The 23773-nt window shown below is 41.1% G+C and overlaps 1 protein-coding gene across 5 annotated transcripts; it reads left to right on the plus strand.

The window, feature by feature from the left end:
• The first annotated feature begins 54 nt into the window (after positions 1-54).
• Positions 55-22912, plus strand: ap1b1 (adaptor related protein complex 1 subunit beta 1). Of its 5 annotated transcripts, none has more exons than XM_052067731.1 (24): positions 55-205; positions 2574-2634; positions 2941-3046; positions 3132-3267; positions 3456-3701; positions 3781-3971; positions 4053-4274; positions 4401-4521; positions 4611-4706; positions 5139-5254; positions 8404-8569; positions 8904-9002; positions 9103-9362; positions 10022-10223; positions 10354-10374; positions 10559-10645; positions 11053-11082; positions 11155-11292; positions 11372-11517; positions 11598-11727; positions 15045-15129; positions 15402-15488; positions 15848-16002; positions 21844-22912. In XM_052067731.1, exons 1-24 carry the CDS (start codon positions 86-88, stop codon positions 21916-21918), a joined length of 3096 nt encoding a protein of 1031 aa, XP_051923691.1. In that variant the 5' UTR covers positions 55-85; the 3' UTR covers positions 21919-22912. The 5 variants fall into 5 exon arrangements, with proteins under 5 accessions (XP_051923691.1, XP_051923692.1, XP_051923693.1 ...); XM_052067734.1 differs by lacking the exon at positions 55-205 and adding an exon at positions 240-494; XM_052067732.1 differs by lacking the exon at positions 10559-10645.
• Positions 22913-23773: the final 861 nt, after the last annotated feature.

A 23773-nucleotide genomic window follows, 5' to 3' on the forward strand; every position in this document is an offset into this window, starting at 1 on the left:
GAAGGCAATTTTTGGACAGTGCTACTGTAAAATTGTTTTATATTCCTCCACCCGTCCACTTGAGCAGACTTGTATCGATGTCTCCATGTGTGTTTACAAACGTTATTTTTGCGAGAAGACGGAAGTATACCGAGTGGGAGGAGACGAAGGCAAAAATCATCATCATCATTATTACCAGCACACAACTCTTCCTACACCTCTCGCGGTAAGATGTCTCGCCAAAATTACTGTATCGACAGTGTAATTTTTTTATTACAAAGTGCGCACTAATTCGTTGTGTGAGTTTTAAAATAGGTCGTCAGATTAAGAGCTTAACTATCCCAGCAAAAGCTTCTTTAAGCCTGTGCTTAGAAGGGCATGTCTCAGCCGATCGCGTTGAAGTGGCTACCTGACACTGACAGCCGCACAGTAGTAGCAGCAGCTGCTAACATTAGCACTTAGCAACTATCATTCATTTGACTGTAAGCATGCAGGAATGGGCCAACCAACTTTGCGTAAGTAGTTGGCAAGAGAGCGTAAATACGCGAGCAACCTGGAACACGGGTTTAAGAAACTTGTCGGTTAAAATGTTTTTTTTTCCCTCCCAAAAGTCTCTCCTTGCTGGATTATCAGGCGTCTAGCCTGCTATGCTATCGCGTTAGCTCGATTCTAGCGAAGCTTTCTGTGCTATCTCTGGGGAATTGAACAGAGGGTCAGTTCACGTCATTGACACGTAACGCTAGTTTGAAAATCACCAAAATGTGGACGAGCAGTTTGGTGTCAGTTTGAGGTGTTATCTGTCATCTGTCGCGGCTTGGCAAAGTAGCTAGCTAGACAGCATCGTATTTGGTCAACTTGAGGCCAACAGCCTCTCCTGACGTTGACTGCTTACTAAATAATTGATGTCAGGATGTCTTTTCCCCCCAAGCATCTTATTGTTACAGATAGTGTTACAAGATAGTACCCGGGAAGACTTTCCAGCTGCTTGCGTCATTACTTGTACTTAAAAGTTGCCTCGTGAAAGCAACTATGTACGATGCCAAATAGAATTTTACTTAGAATTTAAGTTCAGTTACTTTTAAACTACACGATAAGAGTATGTACGTAAGCGCGGGGCTGCCAAAGTGGAGTCAATTTTAAAACATTTCAGTTTTTATTTTTAAAATTCGTACTTCATTCTATGGCTTTTGACTCAACGTGAGGCTGTATTGTTTGAGTGTTTTGTGGTTTTTGTATCGTATGACGATTTTTTTACTCTGTACAGTACTTTGTTTGCCGCAATGGTTGTTCGAAAGTGCTTTAAGAGGTTGAGCTGACTGGGCTATGTCTTTCAAATATACTGTAGAGTAGTTCGATGTATTGGTAAAGTGCAGAATTGCGAACGTGCAAGTCAAAATGCCAAGTGACATGAGAGGAAAAATGCTATGGTTTTAGCATTTAGTCTGTTTTACCAGTGCATGCGAACGACTTTGTCAACATGTTCAGACGACTTTGTAGTGCATACGGACGACTTTTCTCTCTGGTCAAACAACATAGCCCAGTTAAATTTGTCAATCACATTGGCAGTTCCATACTTAAGAAATATTGACATTTCTAATTAAAAAGAGAGAGAAAGTCTCCACACCCACCTTCGTGGCATATTGTATATCTATATCTTGGTTCACTCAGCTTTGAAACATCCATTGACTAAAGTCAGAAAACAGATGAGCCATGATTGATTGTTATCTGTACTCTGAACAACTGATGTCATTTTCAGTCAACATCAAGTGGCAAAATTGCCACCCCCTGACATAGATATTAGAACACGTGGATTTTGAAGCTTAATTTGTATTCCACAAACACATTAACACCGTGTTCAGACTAATGGGGTGGCATAGAACAAAGATGCATGTTGCACATAAAGCACATTTGACAAAGTTGTACTTGACTTGATACTTGTAGATGATTTTTGAGTTGACTTCGCCTTGATGACAGAGAATGTATAATGTTTGGGATCGTTTCACACTCAATAAAAGAAGCTAAAGTGCAGTTATTGCAAAGCTTTCCCGCCGTCGAACCCGAGCATCGCGGGGGGCAAAAACAAGACGGCCGAACACCCGCATAGTGCACAGGATTTTCTTGATGACAGAGAATGTATAATGTTTGGGATCGTTTCACACTCAATAAAATAAGCTAAAGTGCAGTTATTGCAAAGCTTTCTTCAGTTACACAACCGCGTGTCTATGGTAAAGTCAACATTGTTAGGCCAATAGCCCTGCCACCACCAGTGAAAATGAATTGTAATTCTTCCACAGGAAGTTGGGATAGGGGGAGGATCGAAACAGCCGTTGTACTTTCAATCGTTTTATTGAACAAATAGTAGGAAAATACAGTAAATACAAGCACATTCTTTGACAACTTGCTGATGGCCTTGGAAATGTTTGCCTTCTGCAGCACAATCCATTGTGTTCTCATTTTGTTGGATCTGTGGTTTTCTAGAAGGCAGGAAGTCCTTTATTTCCTAGTGCTTGCACTTCTAATTTTTCCTGTTGCTTTTGTGCTGTTTTCTTCCTGGAAGATTGAGGTTAATCTTTTTCATTTATTTGTGATTTTAGGAGAACCGACAATTTGGATCCAAGATGACAGACTCAAAGTACTTCACCACCACCAAAAAAGGTTTGTCATATGTAAATGCTTACCTTCTTTAAAAAAAAAAAATACATTTGACATATTGTTCTTCTTTGAGTCATTGTGCCAATGAAAATCTGATGCCAATGTGGACATAATTTCTTATATTTACTTCACTTTTTCCAGCTGTTCACCTTCGTAAACTACATCCCGTGTTGCAATTGTATTGTATAAATTTGACACAAGCACTTGGTAGCTTCATTACATTATGCAAGTGTGTCTAACTGTTAAGTACCTGTTAATTCTATGATACTGCCCTTTCAAATGATCTCCTGACATTTTTTATTGATGCAGGTGAAATCTTTGAGCTCAAGGCTGAGTTGAACAGTGATAAAAAAGAGAAAAAGAAAGAGGCAGTGAAGAAAGTGATTGCATCTATGACCGTTGGCAAGGATGTCAGGTAAGCCACTGATGACCGGTCAGGTCGATGATTACCCTCCATGTTGATTCGGCGCTTACATACAAGTATGTTGTTGCCCTTTTAGTGCCCTATTTCCAGATGTTGTGAACTGCATGCAGACGGACAACTTGGAACTGAAAAAGCTGGTCTACCTCTATCTGATGAACTATGCCAAGAGTCAGCCAGACATGGCCATCATGGCTGTTAATACCTTTGTTAAGGTACATGACCGTTAAGTATCTTTCTCATCGATTTTTCCTTAATACAACTATTTCATGTCCGTAATAAATGGATGATGAAATATAAGGTTTCTTTATTGCAGTACGACTTAAAATATGTGGAAAAATTAGTTATAAGCGCAACAACGTCAATTGACATTTAGTACTTTTTTTTTTTTTAAACTATCCAGGACTGTGAAGACCCAAATCCCCTAATTCGAGCACTGGCTGTTCGCACCATGGGATGCATCCGCGTGGACAAGATCACTGAGTACCTGTGCGAGCCTCTAAGAAAGTGTTTAAAAGACGAAGACCCCTATGTGAGGAAGACCGCAGCTGTGTGCGTAGCCAAACTACATGATATCAACGCACAGCTTGTGGAGGATCAGGGCTTCCTGGACACCCTCAAAGACCTTATCTCTGACTCAAACCCCATGGTACAACTCAATTAGTCGGCATGCTAGTTAGCATTGGCTATGTATTACCACTGATGCTACTTCAATGCTCCATGTTCAGGTGGTTGCAAACGCAGTGGCAGCGCTGTCAGAAATTGCAGAGTCTCATCCCAACAGCAATCTTCTGGACCTAAACCCTCAAACCATCAACAAGTTACTAACAGCTCTTAATGAGTGTACAGAGTGGGGGCAGATCTTCATTCTGGACTGTCTGGCCAATTACACACCACGAGATGACCGGGAATCCCAAAGGTAAGAGGACTGCACAACATCCACCCTCTCACTTCCACTCTCCCCATCTTATTTTTATCCATTAACCCCTTATTTTACCAGCATCTGTGAGCGCGTCACCCCACGGCTGTCCCACGCAAACTCTGCTGTGGTGTTGTCGGCTGTAAAAGTTCTCATGAAGTTCATGGAGATGTTACCCAAAGACCTGGACTACTATGGAACCCTACTGAAGAAGCTGGCCCCTCCACTGGTCACTCTCCTCTCTGCTGAGCCCGAGTTGCAATATGTAGCATTGCGAAACATCAACCTCATCGTACAAAGACGGTAAGTCTGTCAACAGTTTTTTTGTCACATCCATATACTAAGAAAGCTGGGTTTAGTCATTTTTTTGTGTCCATGTTTTGTTACATGCATGTCAGATGGTTAAAATAATAAATGTTGACCTTTCAGACCAGAGATTTTGAAACATGAGATGAAGGTTTTCTTTGTGAAATACAATGACCCGATTTATGTCAAACTGGAGAAACTGGACATCATGATCCGCTTGGCATCTCAAGCCAACATCGCCCAGGTATTTACTGCCAACAATATGAAGCCTTTTTCGTATCCTCTTGTGGGTGGAGAAAATTATATCCTGATTATTCATCTGTCTTGCTGCAGGTGCTCGCTGAATTGAAGGAATATGCCACCGAGGTGGATGTAGATTTTGTCCGTAAAGCCGTCAGGGCCATAGGACGCTGTGCCATTAAAGTAGAGGTGAGAGTAATATGGATGCAATAGATTGTACTATTTTAAGTACACTGTTTAAAAGCTAGCCGTGGTGGTTAATTTTAATTTTAATTTTGCTTGTGGCTTGACTGGTAATAATTACTTGAGCACGGAAAACCACCTATGAGCTATAAAAATATTCCTCTGTATTGATATTTGACTTTTATAATGTAAATTCATTTCTAACGTGCAAAGTGAAAGCCAATGAAACTTGGGTTTGTATAATATTTTCATGGGTCAGCTAGACACAAATGGAGATATTTCATATGTCATTTTGACTGTGTTAAAAATTCTTCCTTTACAACCTTGATAAAATACGGATTTTTCTCATACTGGATCACATAAACAGTTATTCCTGTGGCCACATTGTATAGGGTTAATGGCCATGTCATGATTAATAATGGTATTTTCTGTCATTAGCAATCTGCAGAGCGCTGTGTCAGTACACTGCTTGACCTCATCCAGACAAAGGTCAACTATGTTGTGCAGGAGGCCATTGTGGTCATCAAGGATATCTTTCGCAAGTACCCTAACAAGTAAGTACCCAGTTGGGTTTGGCTAGGTTTCTCCTCTTTACCTGAAGGGTGCATATAGTGCTTTTATTAATTCTCTTTTGTACACTGTAGCATCAGCACAGAGGAAAACTGGATGGCGGGGGGGGCACATACAATTGGACATCCTCAGATTCGGATGAGGGTTCTTTGAAATGTGCAGAAAATCCATTATGTTTTGGATAGCTGATAAAGCAGCTGTCGCGTACATTGAAAAATTGTCTGTACCTTGTCAATTAGGGCTGTGCGTTATGTCTCAAATTTAATACCCCATATATAATATCCCAATGTTTTTGCTAGATTCTGAAATAATACCTTTGGTTCAATAAAAACATATACCGGTATATACAGTATACTTTTTAAAGAAATAACAAAATATCAATCCAAAAGGATGCGGAAAGTGTATTTTTTTCTTTAGAACTTTTTGACTGCCGTCAACACAAACAAAGTTAGCAATAAATTAAAAAACATTGCATGGGTGTTTCATGCAAATAAGACTGTTAAAAAAAACAGATATAGTCATTAAATCGTAGCGGAGCATTTACACCTGCAGGTTAAATCAAGTCCTATGCACAGTTTGGATAACTTTGGTTGGATATCAGAATCAGGCCTCTTCCACATGTCTAAAAATCCGACATCTATTCAATAGACAGCATAGACTGCAACAAAATACACAGTTAGAATGATCCCTGTTAATGCCAGCCTTGAAGTCACTGATGGTGATGTAGACACTTGGCTTTGAACCAATTAGTGACAAGTCGACGCTTCAACTTTACTACTCCGCAATGACTGAGTTTGAAGTGGATTAATTGCCGATCACATGTTTTGGCATTAATAACAGTCACCTCACTGAAATCGAGCTCAGGCATGTGGAAAAATTGAACGAAAAATGAGACTTGTACCATGTTGTCTTCCAAAAGATGTGTACAGCAAAACACAAGTGCTGTGAATGCTCATTTGAAAAGCCCCCTGTCAATGTTTAACTGGCAAACAACTGAAATCCTCAAAACAGCCATCGGTGTATTTACCAAATGGCTTTCTGTCACAGTGTAAAGACAGAGAAAATACTGTCGCTTCTGTTTCGGTAATGAAATGAGAACAAATGGTGCTTGATCAGCCATCTTTCTTTTGAAAATAAATGGTGAATGTTGCCCGTATTTATGCCCAAAACAAAGCATTCTAGATTGTGTTTCAGTCAAGCCTTCGCCCTACAGACACGCCTGCAAGCTCCTCTTTCTTCATCCAGTCACGCCATCTGACTCACTCATCCAATCACAAATCACAGTCAGGCACCTTTACTGCCTCATAGACCGTCAGAACTTATATCATTCCACAGACAATCCACGTAACACGTCAGTAGCAGAGTCACGAGAATCCATTATTACTGAGGTTTTATTTTTTACGATTACAGTCCTGTGGCAAGTACTGACCTTGCACTTGTTTTATATGAATTACAATTTTTACCCTTTTTAATTTTCTGCATGGCAATAAAGGTGTCTGTGAAGGCATGAATAAGTCAAGGTGTGAGGCGACTGCATATCAATCATGTATTTATTTTCAGATATTACAATGTAACTCAAAGTGCTTCACGTTCTTAAAATCACCCACCACCGACAAGCATGCACACAAACAAGATAAAAAGTGAAACATGTACAAGAACAATGATTGCCTTGATCTGTCCGAATGTCTGTGGTTAAATGGTTCAAAACTCCCCTCCCCTATCAGCCCATTAAATCGATGCCGCACACCATTTATTGCACTAAAGGCAAAGCGATCGATGCACAGCAGATGATAAAGGTCATCAGAGAATACCTGTCTGGTCACGTTTCATCTCTCGGTGCATGTGTAGGCGAGTTGACCATTTACTGCTGGCCATTTTCCACGCTATTAAGATGTTCGTCATGCCTGTTCTAGCCCAACTCCAACGCTTCACATTGTCATACAATTATATTTGTGTGACATACAATGGCAAGACTTAAGGAGTAACTAACAACGCTATACAATATAGTCTACCTCGACTTAAGAATAACTGCTTTTGAGTTTTATGAAATATTTAACCAAATCACCTAATTTTGCATGTCTGCTACCTGAATCCTATTGCATAACTGGAAATGCCTTAGATGGGCTAACAAAACCAGTATCAATCTTGCGGTATGCATAAAACCTTTACACCACTTATGAATGAAAACAAACGTTAGTGACATATGCAGACAGCGGACAACCATACAGCCATATATTCTTTGTCCTCTGAAAAACAGCATTGTTGTAATGTTTTTTTTTTTGTTTCATCATCAAATCTACATGTGGTATTTCTGTACGGTTATGTAACTTATGTTCTGCTATACTTGAATACTGTTTACTGATTATCAACAAAAGTATTCTTATGCATTTTTGCCCATTTTAACAATCTTTGCCATGCCCCAAGGAAGGGAATGGCATCTGCGGGGTGGGAGGTGGCAATGGTTACGTGTGATTTAAATATGAAAGGTTTATTCCATGGATTGGTAACTTAAATGATGGAAAGGGGGGTGGGGGACTATACTTCCTAGCCAGTTGTCTCACAAAAATGCCATTGTAAATATGGATAAAATATGTCCATACGTCTCTTTATTGAACCAATGTACATGAGAGTCGCCTAATGTATTTCATGTTGAAGGCTTATTCAAACGATCCAGCCGTCAACAACAAAACACTTGAACAATTAAAATAAAACCACAGACTGTGAATTACCATTCAAAGATGGTCACAAACTGCTGAACAGTGAGCCAAAATGATGTGTAGGAACTCATTTTGTGCATTTTTCCACAAAAAACAACTCACACGAAATTTTAATATTGGCCAGGTACTATGTTTGTCCTGCAAGTCATTTCAAATTTGCAAAAAAAATATTTGGCCTTGTCACGATGTACCACAGTGTTTCCTCACATTTTGATGATGATAAATTCCAAGTACAAAAATTCTTTGTTTCCAAATTTATTCATGGATTTTAATAATCAAGGGGCCTCTCAGAGTGAGAGCAATTGTCCATCCCTGGTTTATTCATTAACAAACCAGTCCAACTGGATTTATAGGCGCAATGCATCTCTTTTCTCATGGATTTGTCACTATTTAAGTGCATCTCATGACATTTGCAGGTATGAGAGTGTGATTGCTACTTTGTGTGAAAACCTGGACTCGCTGGATGAGCCGGAAGCGCGTGCAGCCATGATTTGGATTGTGGGGGAGTATGCTGAGCGCATCGACAATGCCGATGAACTACTTGAGAGCTTTTTGGAGGGTTTCCATGATGAAAGCACCCAGGTTGGTTCAAGAGAATGCAAGATGATGACCATTTTAATGTCAATATGCAACCTGGGCTCACTGTCACGGTTGGGAAATTCGGTTTGATTGCTTTAATTGCACACAGTCTAATCTACCTGTCTAAAATGTTTTGGCATTTATGAGGAACCTGAGCAGTCGAGTGAGGTTATTGTGATGCCGTGTGCGTGAATGAAGGCAGTTGTAAAAAAACAAAACAAACAAAACGGGCAGATAGATTCCCTCTTAACAGTTAACCGTGGGCAAAGTAAATGTATTTCAGGTAATTGTTGGAGAGATTTGAACATGTTCTGCTTCTTTTCATTCTGTGCTTCAGGTGCAGTTGCAGCTTTTAACAGCCATTGTTAAGTTATTCCTCAAGAAGCCAACTGAGACCCAAGAGCTGGTGCAGCAGGTCCTCAGTCTGGCAACTCAGGTAAGATTACACCAGTTCCATGCCAGTAATTCAAGCGACTGCTCTTAATTGAATGGACATATGGATGTGAATGTTTCTCCCCTATTGTATCTTTCTCCAGGACTCCGATAATCCAGACCTTAGGGATCGAGGCTACATCTACTGGCGTCTGCTCTCCACTGACCCAGTGGCTGCTAAGGAGGTGGTTCTGGCTGAGAAGCCTCTGATCTCTGAAGAGACCGACTTGATTGAACCCACACTGCTAGAGGAGCTCATATGCCACATTGGTACGCTGGCCTCCGTCTATCACAAGCCACCCAGCGCCTTTGTTGAGGGCAGCCGTGGTGTTCAGCACAAGAGACTCCCCGGGAGTGCTGCATCGTGAGTTACTCTCTGGTTTGAGCATAACACTGCAGGCACAGCACATCTGAAGTGCATTTGCATTCCTCTGAGTACTTCAAATTCTTTGAATGAAAATGATGAATCATGGTGATGGTTCCTGTAAATTCCTAATTAATAAAATCCTAGCTTGTCATCCACAGCTTCATCAGAGAAAAACAAAGAAATCCAGACTGTTCTCTTGGTTCTCTATCGCCGTTTACTTCAACATTAGAGCAATGTTAGGAATGTTTTTTTTTCAGGATGACAAAAATATAGAATGGGGGGAATAAAGGGAGAAAGAAAGAAACAAACAAGCTGTGGATCCACTCCATGCTTGCTTGACCCCATTGCCCTCCAAATATGAATACAATGAAATTTGAAATTTTTGAGATTATCCACATATTCACTGCATGTGTAGTGAATCCTGTGAACTAATTACTTATTGTAAACATGAACTATCGACATTTTAATATTTAATCATCTAATACTGTAGCCCCTATTCATCAGCATGAACATGAATCCCATTTTATCCAAATATGAATTCACATATTTGGCTCCTATGGTTTTGAAAGAATACTGTATTTATTGACCCCAGCTTGGAAAACAAAGTCTTTTTCCAGACAGGGCTGACATTTGACTTTTCTCGCTCTTTCTGCTAGCGGGGAAAGCGTGGAAAGTCCAGACACAGGTTCTGCTCCTGTTGCTTCTGAGGCACCCCCTGCCGTCATCCCATCCCAGGACCTTCTTGGAGATCTGCTCAATCTAGATCTGACACCTACAACCACAACTGGACCGCCACCACCCTCCTCTGCCATGCAGATGGGTGCTATGGACCTTCTAGGAGGAGGACTGGACAGCCTGGTAAAGCCTTTCAACAATTCCTTTTAATTCTGCTTCCTGTGCTGTCTTTCTTTCTTTTTATTATACTACTATGCCGTTTTATTATGGTCACAATATGTTTTTCCTCCCTTGTTCAATGCTGCACCTACAGATGGGGGATGAGTCTGAGCCGGTAACAACACTGAGAGCAGGGAACATTTTGAGACCATTTTATTAAGCATTAGAATGAATTTGTCCGACTGTGATTTTTTTTTTCTTTTAAATCATGCATATCATTTATCACCTATTACACCGATATACTGTATATGTAGTTGGAACCAGAGCCCCATCTCTTGTTTCCCATCTCTTTCAATCAGCCGCCCGTTCCCCTGCGAAGGGACACTCCTCAATCACCACAGTCCCCCCTTCAATCCCCATCGCCCCCAGATTACAGCCCGACTGAGGTTGGTCCAGGGGACCTCACTTGCCAGAGGCTTGAATTCACTCTTGTCCCATGATGTACCACCGTGACCTCTAGATTACTGTACCAGTTCACCTGATCTGTGCCTTCGTTACTGTTTCCAGTCCTGACGGGGTTTTTTTGGGACCTGTTACCTATGTGTATTGTAGTAGCACCCCACTTCCTACACTCAATAGTTTAGCATTATCCTTGTTTGATGTCATCACTACATCACGTTCACCACCGTTAGCAGTGTATACTCAGCCATAGCTGTATGCCCAGCGAAATGTTCTATCTGCCCCCCTAGTGCCCATGCTTGCAGCTGCTCACTCATCATCCAACCACCTCAGACCTGCACAATATCACTTGATGTTACAAACTCAATAACCAAACTTTTTGTTTCATTTCCAGCTTGGTGGAGACCTTGGTGGCAGTCCTGCTGTAAGTTGTTATAATTTACCTCAACCTTCGAGCGACTTTGCAGCGATCAGCTGATTGTTTTGTCACCTGCAGATGACAGCTGGCTTTGGTGCACCGCCCACTGCCGGACCGCCTTCTTTCACCGCCCCTGTAAGTGGGGGTCTTGACGACCTGTTTGATCTTGGCGGTGGAGTGGGTATGTCAATGGGAGCCTATGTACCTCCTAAAATGGTGAGTATAAAAAATATGTGCTGTTGAATGACTTGAGAACACCGCTGGTTTTCTTTTGATCGAAATGTCCTTTTTCTAGCTTTGGCTTCCAGCTATGAAGGCTAAGGGTCTGGAAATTTCGGGCACATTTGGTCGTCGAGCGGGGGTTGTTCAAATGGAGATGACCCTCACAAATAAAGCGATGAGTGTCATGACTGATTTTGCCATTCAGTTCAACAGAAATAGGTACACCCTGCTAGTTAGGTGTTACCAGTGAATGTATACATTTCTGTCCATAACACTCTTTTGCTCCTCTACGGCTTTAGTTTTGGTTTGGCTCCTGCTGGTCCTCTCCAGGTTCTTACTCCAGTTAGTCCTAACCAGAGTATAGAAGCGGTCCTTCCACTCAACACTGTGGGACCTGTCATGAAGATGGAGCCTCTCAACAACCTGCAGGTAACGCACTCAAAACGTTTACTTCTTCGGATGAGGGTGGAAGATTTGCTGGGTATTACATGTATCTTTTGAATTTTTCTAGATCAGTTATGTTTAACTAAATGTTATTGGGTGCCACAATTTTTCTTCAGTGCTACTTGGTGAGCCACGTAAGTCCATGCATTTCCTAAACAGATGCATAACAAAAGTTTCATTTTAAATATTCACAAAATGTGTGCCGGCCCACGAATATTGAAAAGCTGCAAATAGTTGATGGCCATTGAAAATCATTGGGAAAATGTGAGAGGCATTTTTTCACTTTTTTTTTCATGAGTGAACCCAAAGAATTAAAAAAAAAAAGATACACCTTCAAAATGTGTTTTCCACGAAAAATGGGGATTGGCTCCTCAAAAATAAATAAACAGGAAAAATAAATGCAGAAAAAAATTGGTGAATCCGACGATGCTAAACCGTAAATAAGTAGGGGTCCTCTGTAGCACAGGAAACATGTTTCTAATTTCCCCTACAAAAAAGTTGCCCATCTCTGATTAAGAATCATCTCTCCAAGCACCACCCTTTTCAGTGACACAAAAGTGTGATTGCCTCATGATAATCTGATCATTTTAAACAGTGGCCTTTGTGTGTAATTTAAACATGTCATCTGTATTAGTGATGTTTAGAATATCGAATGGTAAATACTAACCAATTTTTTAAATATAGTTTTTAAATTACTTTACATATGCTTAATCCATAGACGTGCAACACTAAAATAGAAGATGAGAGCTTCTAGAAAAAAACGGGCAATGCAACCAGTGGCTACTTTGTTTCTCTATGCTGTTCTCCAGCTTTCTACTCCGCTTTGATGGGCACCACTCTCTTGTTTCGACACCCTCTTTGAGAATTTTTTTTTAAAAAGAAGCTTTTGTCATTTTTTTTTTAGTGCTGATGGAACGTAGTATGCCAGAGCATTATTTCGAGTACTCTTTAAACCACTGATGTGTGGTTGCAGTTTTTGTAGCCTCCACACTGACTGAAACCTTTTATGGCAAATATGCACATTCAAAAGAAAAAGATATAGCGGCTTTCAACAGAGGCATTGTGACTGCAGGCTATTCATAATTAATGGCAGTCACCTGCCGCGTTCAGCGCGTTGCCAAACCCGCAAGTGATCAGTTTAGCTAAGATAGCAGATTGCTTCATTAACTGCAGCCTCTTTAATCATTCATTAGCACTTCCACTTTATCTCCCTGGCTCTGTGTTAAAAATGTTCTTCTGTTACTCATTTAGGTGGTCTCAGTCGGAACTTCTGTCTGATTTCCTAAAATCCCAAAGAGCAGATGTTAAATTGCTTCTACACTCTGTAAACAAATTGCTTGTTCATTCAATCTTACAAGTTCGCACACTGTTGGCAAGTCAAGTTAAGTCAACTTTATTGTCAAATATGCTTTATGTGAAACATACAGCATAGATGAAATTTCTTTGCTCTCAACCACAGTGCAAACACAGAAGAGAGAGTAGCCGCTGTGGGTACCCGCGTCACCATCAACAGAACTGTTAACATAAAATGACAAAACAGGTGTAAGAGTAGTGGAAACTGCCGTATTTAATCAGGGGTTTCACACCTTTGGTACGGCTTCAACAATGGAAAGTTTGGGCATGCATTACTTGGTCAAAATAAAGTTATAAGTGATGGAATTGGACATATTAAGCCTGCTCCACACCATGCAATGTGACTGAAAGCGACTGGAAAGAACACTTGATATGACTATTGGCTTGTCCTATCTGGAGTCACTCACATGATTTTTTTTTTGGCTAGGTTTCTACACCACATGCCCTACCGGATAGAACCCATCGATTTTTATTTTATTTTATTTTTTTAAATCCAGGCTTAGGACCGGCAATGGCTGGGTATTGGAAATCTATTCATGAATTAAATACATGGCGTCTACACCAAAGGAGCTGTATAAAATAAGATAATCCTTTATTTGTCCCACACTGGGGAAATTTACAGCCTCCAGCAGCAAGAATGTGGGTAGAAAGAAGAAAAAACAAACAAACACCGTTCAATTAAGTGCAATATAAATACAAAATTGATAAATCGCAGTGCTATTTACAATTGTTTTTCACATTTTACATTTGTTTCACATCATTTAAGTATTATTATTATTGTTATAATACATGTATGTACTGCATTACAAGAATGTACAATTATACTCCCATTGCGTGATCTGAACAATAGCATACTGATTACAATCGGTGATTCCCAGCAACACGCCACCTGACCTGTTGCAATGGAAAAGCTGCGACTGCTAGTGTTCTTATTCGGAATCATTTTAAGGTTCTACATCATGCACTGTGTCAGTTTTCTTATTTAACAACAAACAAGGCATGATTGTCAAGGAAGAAGTGGATCGCTCTTGTCCACATATAACCATTCCATGACCGAACTTGCGAATTTTTCCGACGCTTTGCTTTTCAAGCCACAGGACAGAGGAAATTGAAAATAAAGTACATTGTTTTTGTAAATACAGTACATTATAGTACTATGTTGTAAATATATATACAATATAGCCATGCTGCATATAATGTATTGGTACAGCTTGGCGGTGGAGAGGTGGATCTCGCCTCATATCCCGAAACATCATTATTGTTTTGAAAGATCATGTGATGCGACATGGTATTTTTGATTGGCTGTTGAATCTGCGATGTTGCAATGCCATTCGGCAGCAATTCGATTTCGAATTAAAACAAAATTAGTTGCCGCTTGTCAGAATTAGTTGAGAATTAACCTCAATTCAGTCTCATTTGATCATGTTGCTTGGTATGCAGCAGCCCTCATCCAAAGTGGCAGACAAACATGCATTTATAATTAAGAAGTTTTTGGCTTCATTGGCCCTCGCCGTCAGAGAAATTAATTCAACAGTACGTTTTATATATTATTGAGGCTGTAGAATTAGTGGTAGCCACTCCCCATCAGAGAGTAATTAATTTACTATGTTTTATCTATCATTGAGGTTGTAGTTAATGGTAGCGCTACACTGCACTGCCTCGTACTGAAATATATTTTTGCTATTCAGTGCTAAATAAGGTAATCAGAATGGTAGATCCATTCCAAAATAGAACACTATTATAATATTTTTATTTGAAAGGCAGGCTGTGTACATGGCCCTGATGTAGCTGGAGAGTTGCTCCTCTCGTGAATAAAATTTGTGCTAATGTGACATAAGGTATGTGTGACTACGAATGATATTGCACACAACACTTGACAAGTAATTATTTTTCCATTGCTTTCTCCTGCCATCTTCTTCCATCCCACTTGAAAACCGCCGGTCTCATAGGTGGCTGTTAAGAACAACATTGATGTCTTCTACTTCAGCTGCCAGTATCCCATCAGCATGCTCTTCGTAGAGGACGGGAAGATGGGTTAGTGCTTTTGCTGCAGCTCTTCACTTCAATGCCCTCAAATCCCTCTAATGTAGCTAGGGCTAGCATCTGTCAGTAAAAGCCTTACTGGCAGATTGCCTTTTAGATGTAATGTGGAGGTTCAGACTAAATGCGATTTTTATACATGTAGATCTGATGTGTGTTGCTGTTGCGTCCCACACCCAGTATCCCCATGCCAATCGTATTTGATGATCTTGTCTCATTAGCACTAAAACTTTGGACTTACCCAGTGCTTGTCTTTTTATGTGCAGAGCGACAGGTGTTCCTTGCCACGTGGAAAGACATTCCGAATGAAAATGAGTCCAAGTTCCAGCTCAACGACTGTCATCTTAACGCAGGTGAGAAGGAAGGACTTTACCTTAGAGTGGCGTCACAGATCATATAGCCCAACTAAGACAGAATTAATTTGTATTTATTTGAAGTAAATTGTATTGAACCACAATTCATTAGCATCAGTCAATTTTTGTGTTGGATACTTGGTTTTATGCAACCAATTAAGGATCCAAGCTTGAGAAGAAATGCTAATGACCCCTTAATGGATATTTTCCTTTTTCTTGTGAGGGGAAAAAATGAGTGTGTTATAGGTTAGTCAGTGCATCACATCAACAACTATTACTTACAATTAGTGAGTTAGTGACTATTTGCAAGTCCTGACCTGCAGTCATATTGTGGCTCAGATGACTCTTTGTTTTCAAAGATGCGGCCTCAAGCAAACTGCAGGGCAGCAACATCTTCACCATAGCCAAGCGAACTGTGGAGGGTCAGGACATGCTCTACCAGTCCATGAAACTCACCAATGGAATTTGGGTGCTTGCGGAGCTTAGGGCCCAGGCAGGAAACCCCAACTACACGGTGAGTTCACACAGTTTCTTAACATTTTCAACATAAGGCCAACACCCAAAAAGTTTGTTCTCTACACCAAGGCCAACCTTATATTATGTCTTGCCTTAACGTTAGTATATACATATCAATAAATTACATGAATCAAAATGTGCTATGTCAACCAATAGTAAGTCAGGAATTTGTTATGGAAAATCACATATTTCACTTCATTTTCACTGGCCACATCCAAGCCCCAGTACAATACAATACAATACAATACATGCTGATTTATATAGCGCTTTCACAACAGCGGTAGCTGTAACAAAGCGCTTTACAAAACAGTTAACATAAAGTAAAATAATAAACACAACACATAACATAAAACACGGACAGTCGTGCAGTCCTAACCACTTTTCCGTCACACGCTTTGTTGTTTGAAGCAGTTTGAGATGAAAGAGGAGAGAATCAAAGTGTCCTTTAACCAGTGGATCAGAGACGTCATGCTCAAAATGTGCACACGTCGGCTACAAGCTAAGTTTCAAAGTCAACAAGAAGCTGTAGCATCCATTGATGAAAAAAGAGATTGGTTCACTTCTCCTGTCCCATGGAAATCCATTTCAATTCCAAGCGGCGACTCACGGTTCCAAATACGCATCGGCGCTCTTCGCCAACGCTCCTCTCTCCTCATCCTCAACTTCAGCGGCCATCCATCCAGCCGCACCAACGCCAACTGTCCAACAGCGCTGACATAGCCACTGAACAAATCGGGGTTGTGAAAAATGCTGCCCATTACTGGCGCAAAAAAACACAAGCGCCCCAGGTCTGTCCAGCACCGACAGTCAATGGCGCCGACATTCCTCCCAATCAAAATCTGTGCTGGTACAGGCGTGCTGCCGAGAAGGCGCAACCACCAAGCACAGATACTGCTCCTTTGACGAATGTCGTGGCCAAAAAGCGCTGAAAACAGTCCATATCAGGTCCACACGATGAAACAACACACAACATGTGACAAAACAAAAGACAAAACAGCAAAAAAGAACAACAAAGCAAGGCTCTTGAAGAGCACTTGCCGAAGGCTGCCTACTCGGGCGCCATCTTGGAAAAAAAGTACCTCCAAACCTGTTCAAACAAGGGCTCCGCTAAATAAAAATAAATAAAAAATGAAGTCGGCCGAAAGATCTAAAAATGCCATGATCCAAAGAAATTCAAGAACAGATGAGAATTAAACAATAAGAATACATCAGTCTGGAAAAGGGTCGTTTACAAAGCCATTCCTAAAAGTCTAGGACTCCAGCGAATCATCATGAGAGCTTTTATCCACAAATTGAGAAAGCAAGGAGCAGTGGTGATTTTTTCCACAAGTGGCCAGCTGACAGAAATTACCCCAAGAGCTCGGCGATGACTCATTCAGGAGTTCACAAAGGAACAAGGACAACATCTAAAGCGGTTGTTACCAACCTCCTCCCAATGATCTACCCCCTTGTGACATATATATTTTTTCAGCCAAGTCCCCCAAGCCAGCGCAGAGCATTTTTGGATGGGGAAAAAAAAACAAACTGAAAAACACAGAGTGCGTAGCTGTCAGTGTCTGACTTACTAACTTTTGGAGCTCCATTTGGTGTGGTATTTTTACAACTGGAAATTAAAAACATGTATTGTATGTATATTTTTCTTGATTAAAGAAATAGAACACAAAACACATTTCAACTTAATAAATGGCCAACTGGTTTTTATATTTTTTAAAAATCAACATTTTACACTTAAATATTAACTGGGCATAGCAAAACACATTTTCCTCTAGAAACATTAGTAGGAATTTAGATTCAACCATGAAAATAAAGTGGTTCAGATGATGGATAAAAGGCATGGTTTTGCCATCCCTTAATACAGAGGTGGTCAAACTAAGACCCGCGGGACAAATCTGGCCCGTTTGTCTTTTTAATCCGGCCCGCCGAAAGTTGGTATACAATTAAGGTTTGATGTCAACGACTGCATTCATTTCATTTGGACTTGTAATGACCGGCATTTCAGCGCCAGGTGGCATAGTTACTTGAAGTTGCAGAGCATGGGGAGGAAGGGAGACACGATACGGAAACCCGCAGTAGCGCCAAGTCAAGCAAATCCCGTTCGATACGACGGAATAATGTACTCTTAAAGTCTGAAAAACGTGCCCAAGAATGCGAAATACTGCTTTTTAAATAAAGAAATCCAATTAATATTATGTTGAATTTAGTTTACCCTTTTGATCCGGCCCTCCATAATATTTTCTGGTTCTCATGTGGCCCTATGCAAAAAATGATTGCCCACCCCTGCCTTAATATGACCAGAAAACAATGGGGCAGTAGTTTCAGATTTAGTGAATTTATTTGAGAGTTCTTAAGACAATTTGAGTAGTCTCAGCAATCTCCTTCTGACCTTTCTTTTTGTTTAACGGTACGTCGAACTGTAGATGAATGAGGGAATCAATGGAACATTTCTATTGACAGGAATCTCTTCTACAGTACCTGACTAAAAAACAAAAAGGGAAAAAATGAAAAGAATAAGAAGAGAGAATAGATACTGATGTGCAAAAATGAGAGAGTAGGAAGAGAGAGTGACTTGGAAGGTAGGCGATGATTGCTCTAAGATGGCAATAGTAGTATGTGTGTGTGAATGTTTGTCAGTGCATGCTTGTTTGGTGATGCTTTGTGTCTAAGCTTGTCTCAGCCTTGATGGATCATGTTTAGCTTCGACTTTCTGGAAGATGGGTCCTGATTGACATCCTTGCTGTGACATCCCGGCTGCTGCTCACATTATTATTATTATTATTTTGTCTTTTCTACAGTTTGACAACGTATTGTTCTTTTTCAGTAATCATAATTTTAAACTGTTGCACACCAATGTGAGAAATGCGGTATATATCGATCAAGTCACCCACCTTATTAGGTACAACTGCACAATGTAATAAAATACAATGCAATAGCTGCATCAAAAATTGCAGCAATATGGGCTCATGGTGTACAAAGTAGTTTTTAATAGTATAGAACGACAGAGCAACATCGTATGTATGTAGGTAGTGCATTTCTATTCTAGGCATTTTTCAAAGATAAAATGTTTAATACAGTACTTCCATGGGATCTCATTTAGGATGGCGGATCTATCGTATTTTCCGCACTATAAGGCGCACCTAAAAGCATTAAATTTCCTCAAAAGCCGACAGATTCAGATTAAGAAAACTTTATTTATCCCCGTGGGGCAATTAGGACTTAACAGGCACGCTCTGCACAAGAAACATGAAAAACAATGACGAACATGGGAAACAGTGCAAAGGGCCTGTCTGTACTCACTGTGCGCACAGCGCCCCGAGATCTTAGTTCAGAAAGGAAACCACTAGGGAGGGAGAGGGGGGAAAAAAAACATGCTCGGACTATCCTCTTCTAAGGATAATTGGTGTCGAGGAGAAAAAAAAGACCCCAGCACGTAAAGAAGCATAAGACAGTTACAACAAGGCACAAGACATAACATGTAATGAGGGGGCTGATGGATGGGGGGAGCGCGACACGGCCCGACCGGCGAGCTGCCCAGTCCATTCGAGCACTCAGCTGATCAGTTCACGTCGCGGGGAAAACCAGGAACAATGAAGGCAGTGATGACAAAGGTGTGCATGCGCGTGTGATTGTCTGGTTGTGTGTGCGTATCAGACATAACACAACACAACAAATAGGACACAAACAGTTGTGCCAGTAAAGACCGGCAGCTTTTTCACTTCAAATAAAGCCTCTCCCGTCGGTTGAATTTTGCGATAGATCGGGAAACTGCTAACACCAAACAGCAGCGCATACCTGGTATCAAAAGGCCTGTAGAGGTCTTCCACATCCTCAACGGACAGTATTGACAGGCACACCATTCTCCACTTCCTCCAGGGATCTAGGGTGTACCCAGCTGCAAATGTCCCTGAGGGGCAAGTAGGCTCCTCACTGCCTGCTCTTCTCATCGAGAACATTTTGTCGATGGCATAGAGAGACCAGCCAACTAATTCCATGGTTTGTTTTAGGATGAAAGTACGGCAGAAGGCTAGGAAAGTCAGACAAGGACAGCACATGGACTGAGTGGCGAGCAGTGAAGGGGGAGGTCGAGGGCAGGAGCAGAGCAAAAAAGTGTCCGCCTTCGTGGAGAGCCAAGCAGACGGTCCGCCTTATAATGCGATACGCCTTAAATATGGATCAATATTCAGATTTCTTGGACGCAGTGTTTTAAATATTCTGGAAAGCGCTTTGTCACAGCTGCAACGGTTGTGAAAGCTCTATAGAAATCAAGCTGTATTGTATTCCTTTAACGTAGCTCCATCTAGTGGGTGCATAACGCAACCGCAGCCACTATTGTAGCTTCTATTCTATGCGCCTTATAATGTGGGGCGCCCTATATGAAAACAGTTTTGAAACGGCCCATTCATTGAAGGCCTGATACTCCGAAGCGCCTTATTGTCCGGAAAATATGTTAACTAATGTGTGGACAGACCATTGATTATTATTATTTCTTGCGTCTTTGTGAGCCACAAATTGAAGATAAACCACATTTAAATGGATGTTTATTACTTTTAATATATGCTGCTAACAGTTTGCATTTGATGATTTCGCTTTCTTTGACTTAACTTTAAACTTTGCATTTTGTGTGTGTGTGTGTTTGGATGCTACATTGAGGTTATTGCTCATTAGCGATGAAAAGAAAAGCTGATGCTTCGTGTTCACTATTTGTTCTGTCACTTGCCTCCGAGCTGCTGGCTGCTTGCACTTGGTTCCTTGGCACGGCAAGTTGAGGCTACGTCGGCAGAGGCTATTTTTAGATGAGAAAGACAGTGAGGCCCTGCCACTGCGTTTTTTTTTTAAGGCCTATGTTGCACTCTGGAAAAAATATGTTAACACTAATTGTTACAGCATCTGAACACAGAGGTAAAATAGTTTCACTTTTGCAGCTTTCTCCCTTAAGAAGAAACTTAATTGGCTTCAATTCTTCCATGATGCTTTATGTCTTGCCCTTGAATATTATAGTCCCGTCCCACTTCTGCACTCCATATCTCTACTATGAGTGAATGAGTTTGACTTTAGACACTCAACATCAAATTCTGCAAGCGTGGAAGTAAAATAGGAGAAATAAAGTGAGTGGGACATGTCGGAGAAATGGGGCGCATCTTTTGGACACATTCTCATCTGCTATCTCGTGTCCCCATAGCAACTGTGTGACCAATTATGTTGCCCTGTTTGTCTCCCCATACTCCCTTCTTCATATGGTAATTGTGGGTTTTGGTTAAACTGGATTTGTGCATAAACTCTTCATCTGACCACCTCACTAAAATCTGGTGTGTGTGAGAGAACACTCAAATGTGTTCCCTTTAATTTGTAAATTTTAAATAAACTCACCTGTGACAAGTAACAGCTGCTGGTAAATTAAATATCCCACTCAACAACTCTTCAAAAGGGGGGTTAAGAAGGAAGAGCAAAGAACTGATTTGCGGTCAGTTAGAGGCACTTAAACTGGTGGAAGATGTGTGTCACCTCCCATTTTACCTTGTTTGCTTGTGGTTGGTTAATTCGTAACACAGCCGCATCCCACAAGTATGCACACCTATGTAACCTCCCCTCTTGAATATATCTTAATGTTACAGGTCATGCTAACAGTGGAATAACTTGAGATGATTTGTCTTGTTCTCAATATTTTATGTTCCAAAATCCTATCATCCCAACTGGAGCATGCACACTTTTTATTGTCTGCACCAAATCCTCTGAAAGTGATGCACAAAAAAAAGCAACCTTCGAACATAAATGGACATCAACACTTGCTGTGAATTTTCAACCTGTTGCCGTGTGGTTAAAGCCTGCTTCTGATCTTTTTCAGGTCTCCCTGAGATGCAGAGCCCCCGAGGTTTCCCAGTGCGTGTTCCAGAGCTACGAAGCGGTCCTGAAGAACTGAGAGAAGGGGGGGAAACAAATAATAATAAGAAATAAAAAATAAATGGCGGGCCAGATGCTGGCCGTCTGCCTCTCCTCCTTGTGGACCACGTCACACTGATTTGCAGTGATGGACATTGGTTGCCGCATCCTCTCTGTCTTTCTACCAGCTCCTTATTGGTTTTTCATCATTTATTGGCCCAATTTAGATTCAGTTTCAACCTAATTTAGTTTGTAAGTATCATTATCTCCTTCTAACTGAACGAAATAATCCAGATGTGCAGGTTGAGCTCTTGGTCCGACCTGAGCCACCTGTCATCTTATTGTAGAGAATCAACAGAATGCCGGTTTGGCATTCACATCACAATATATTTATTTTAGGGTCCTATGTGCTGAATTGCCCTCCTCCCAGACCAACGCTCAAGATGCTCAAAAGCTTCTTATGCATGTGTGAGCTTCAGGCAGATGGTCTTGGCTTCATTAGTATGTTTGTTCATGTTTTCTTTCCTTAGGACAGCCATATCTGGACTTTCTATCGACTGAAACAGCCCTCTGAGCTCTATTGTAGACATTCCATTCTTTAATTTTCTTTTGGTAGATGCGTCTGTTTGCATCAGGGCAACACAACGTCAACTGAGATGAAGGCTGAGAAAGACTACGTGTAAAGGATGAAGTGGCTGTTCTTAACACTAAAGTAATCAGTGTGCGTCTTGGATGGCTCAGACAGCGCTCAGTTTCTCGCCCTTGTACTCTGAAGATGAATTGGATTTCTTTCTCTTTTTTTTTTATTTTCGGTCACTGCACTGATGGCCTTTTCGTCAGCTCTCCGAGGTGAACGCATCTATCACCTTTTATATCGATTGATTCGCAGGTGGCTCTGTTACCAGCGTTTGTGGAGTCATCTCACGTTAAAAAGAAAACAACAACAAAAAAACTAATGCCGAATCACTTTTTTGTGTTGTTTGTCCGTTGTGCGTACATCATTCAAAATAAAAATATTAAAAGTCTTGATCAATTCTGCTGTGCTACTTTTTTCCAGTTTGTTTTAGGCCAGAATTCATCCCACTGAAGTTATAGTTTTGAAAATCTTCCAACTAAAGCCGAATGGAATTGACGAGGACTCAAATAGTCGTAGATTGCAATAGATCACTGTTGACCTTTTGCATCCAGACGTGGCAAGCATCCTCCTCAGCTCTGCATACAAAGTCGGCCTCCTCTTTCTCGTTTTCAATTTCCACAAACGTCTTGACCTTCATCCACTCCTGCTGAGTGCATCCTCACGTCCAAGTGGCTGCTCTGAAAGACCGTTTAGGGTCTGTGCCGTTTAAGCTTTGCGCTCCTTTTCAGGGAGCTCACCGCGGATTTCAGACCTGTCACTTCAAGGGGGACATGATGCGCCCCTGGGCAATCCAGATCACACACTGATGCGCTGACTTCTTTGTCCCTCTGATCACTATTGCGACTTTTGTCTCTGCTCTGCAGACGATCAATAAGATTGATCAGGTTTTGTAAATGCCTGCCCACGCAGGGCAACGCTGAATTGGACACAGACTCCTGCAGTGCAGTGATTGACTTCGCACTCACAAATGCAGTGATGGATCAAGTATTTATGGGGTCCTGAAGATCATTTGACCGTGACGTCACATCTGCTTGACTTCTGGTACAATGGTGAAATTTCCACTGGATTGTATTTTGATGTTTGTATCACCGATTTTATTTTTTAATATGTGCAAAGTGGTCTCAGGGCCCCAAGCAGCCACTTGGTTCTCTTATCTGGCGAGCCGCCTCTCTTTATGGAATATTTTCTCAAAAATGTCCGAATTCATCACTTGGACATTCTCAGTCAGTCTACCACCTCCCTTCACTATCAATGACAT

The sequence above is a fragment of the Hippocampus zosterae genome, chromosome 6 (assembly GCF_025434085.1).
Source record: "Hippocampus zosterae strain Florida chromosome 6, ASM2543408v3, whole genome shotgun sequence".
NCBI lineage: Eukaryota > Metazoa > Chordata > Actinopteri > Syngnathiformes > Syngnathidae > Hippocampus > Hippocampus zosterae.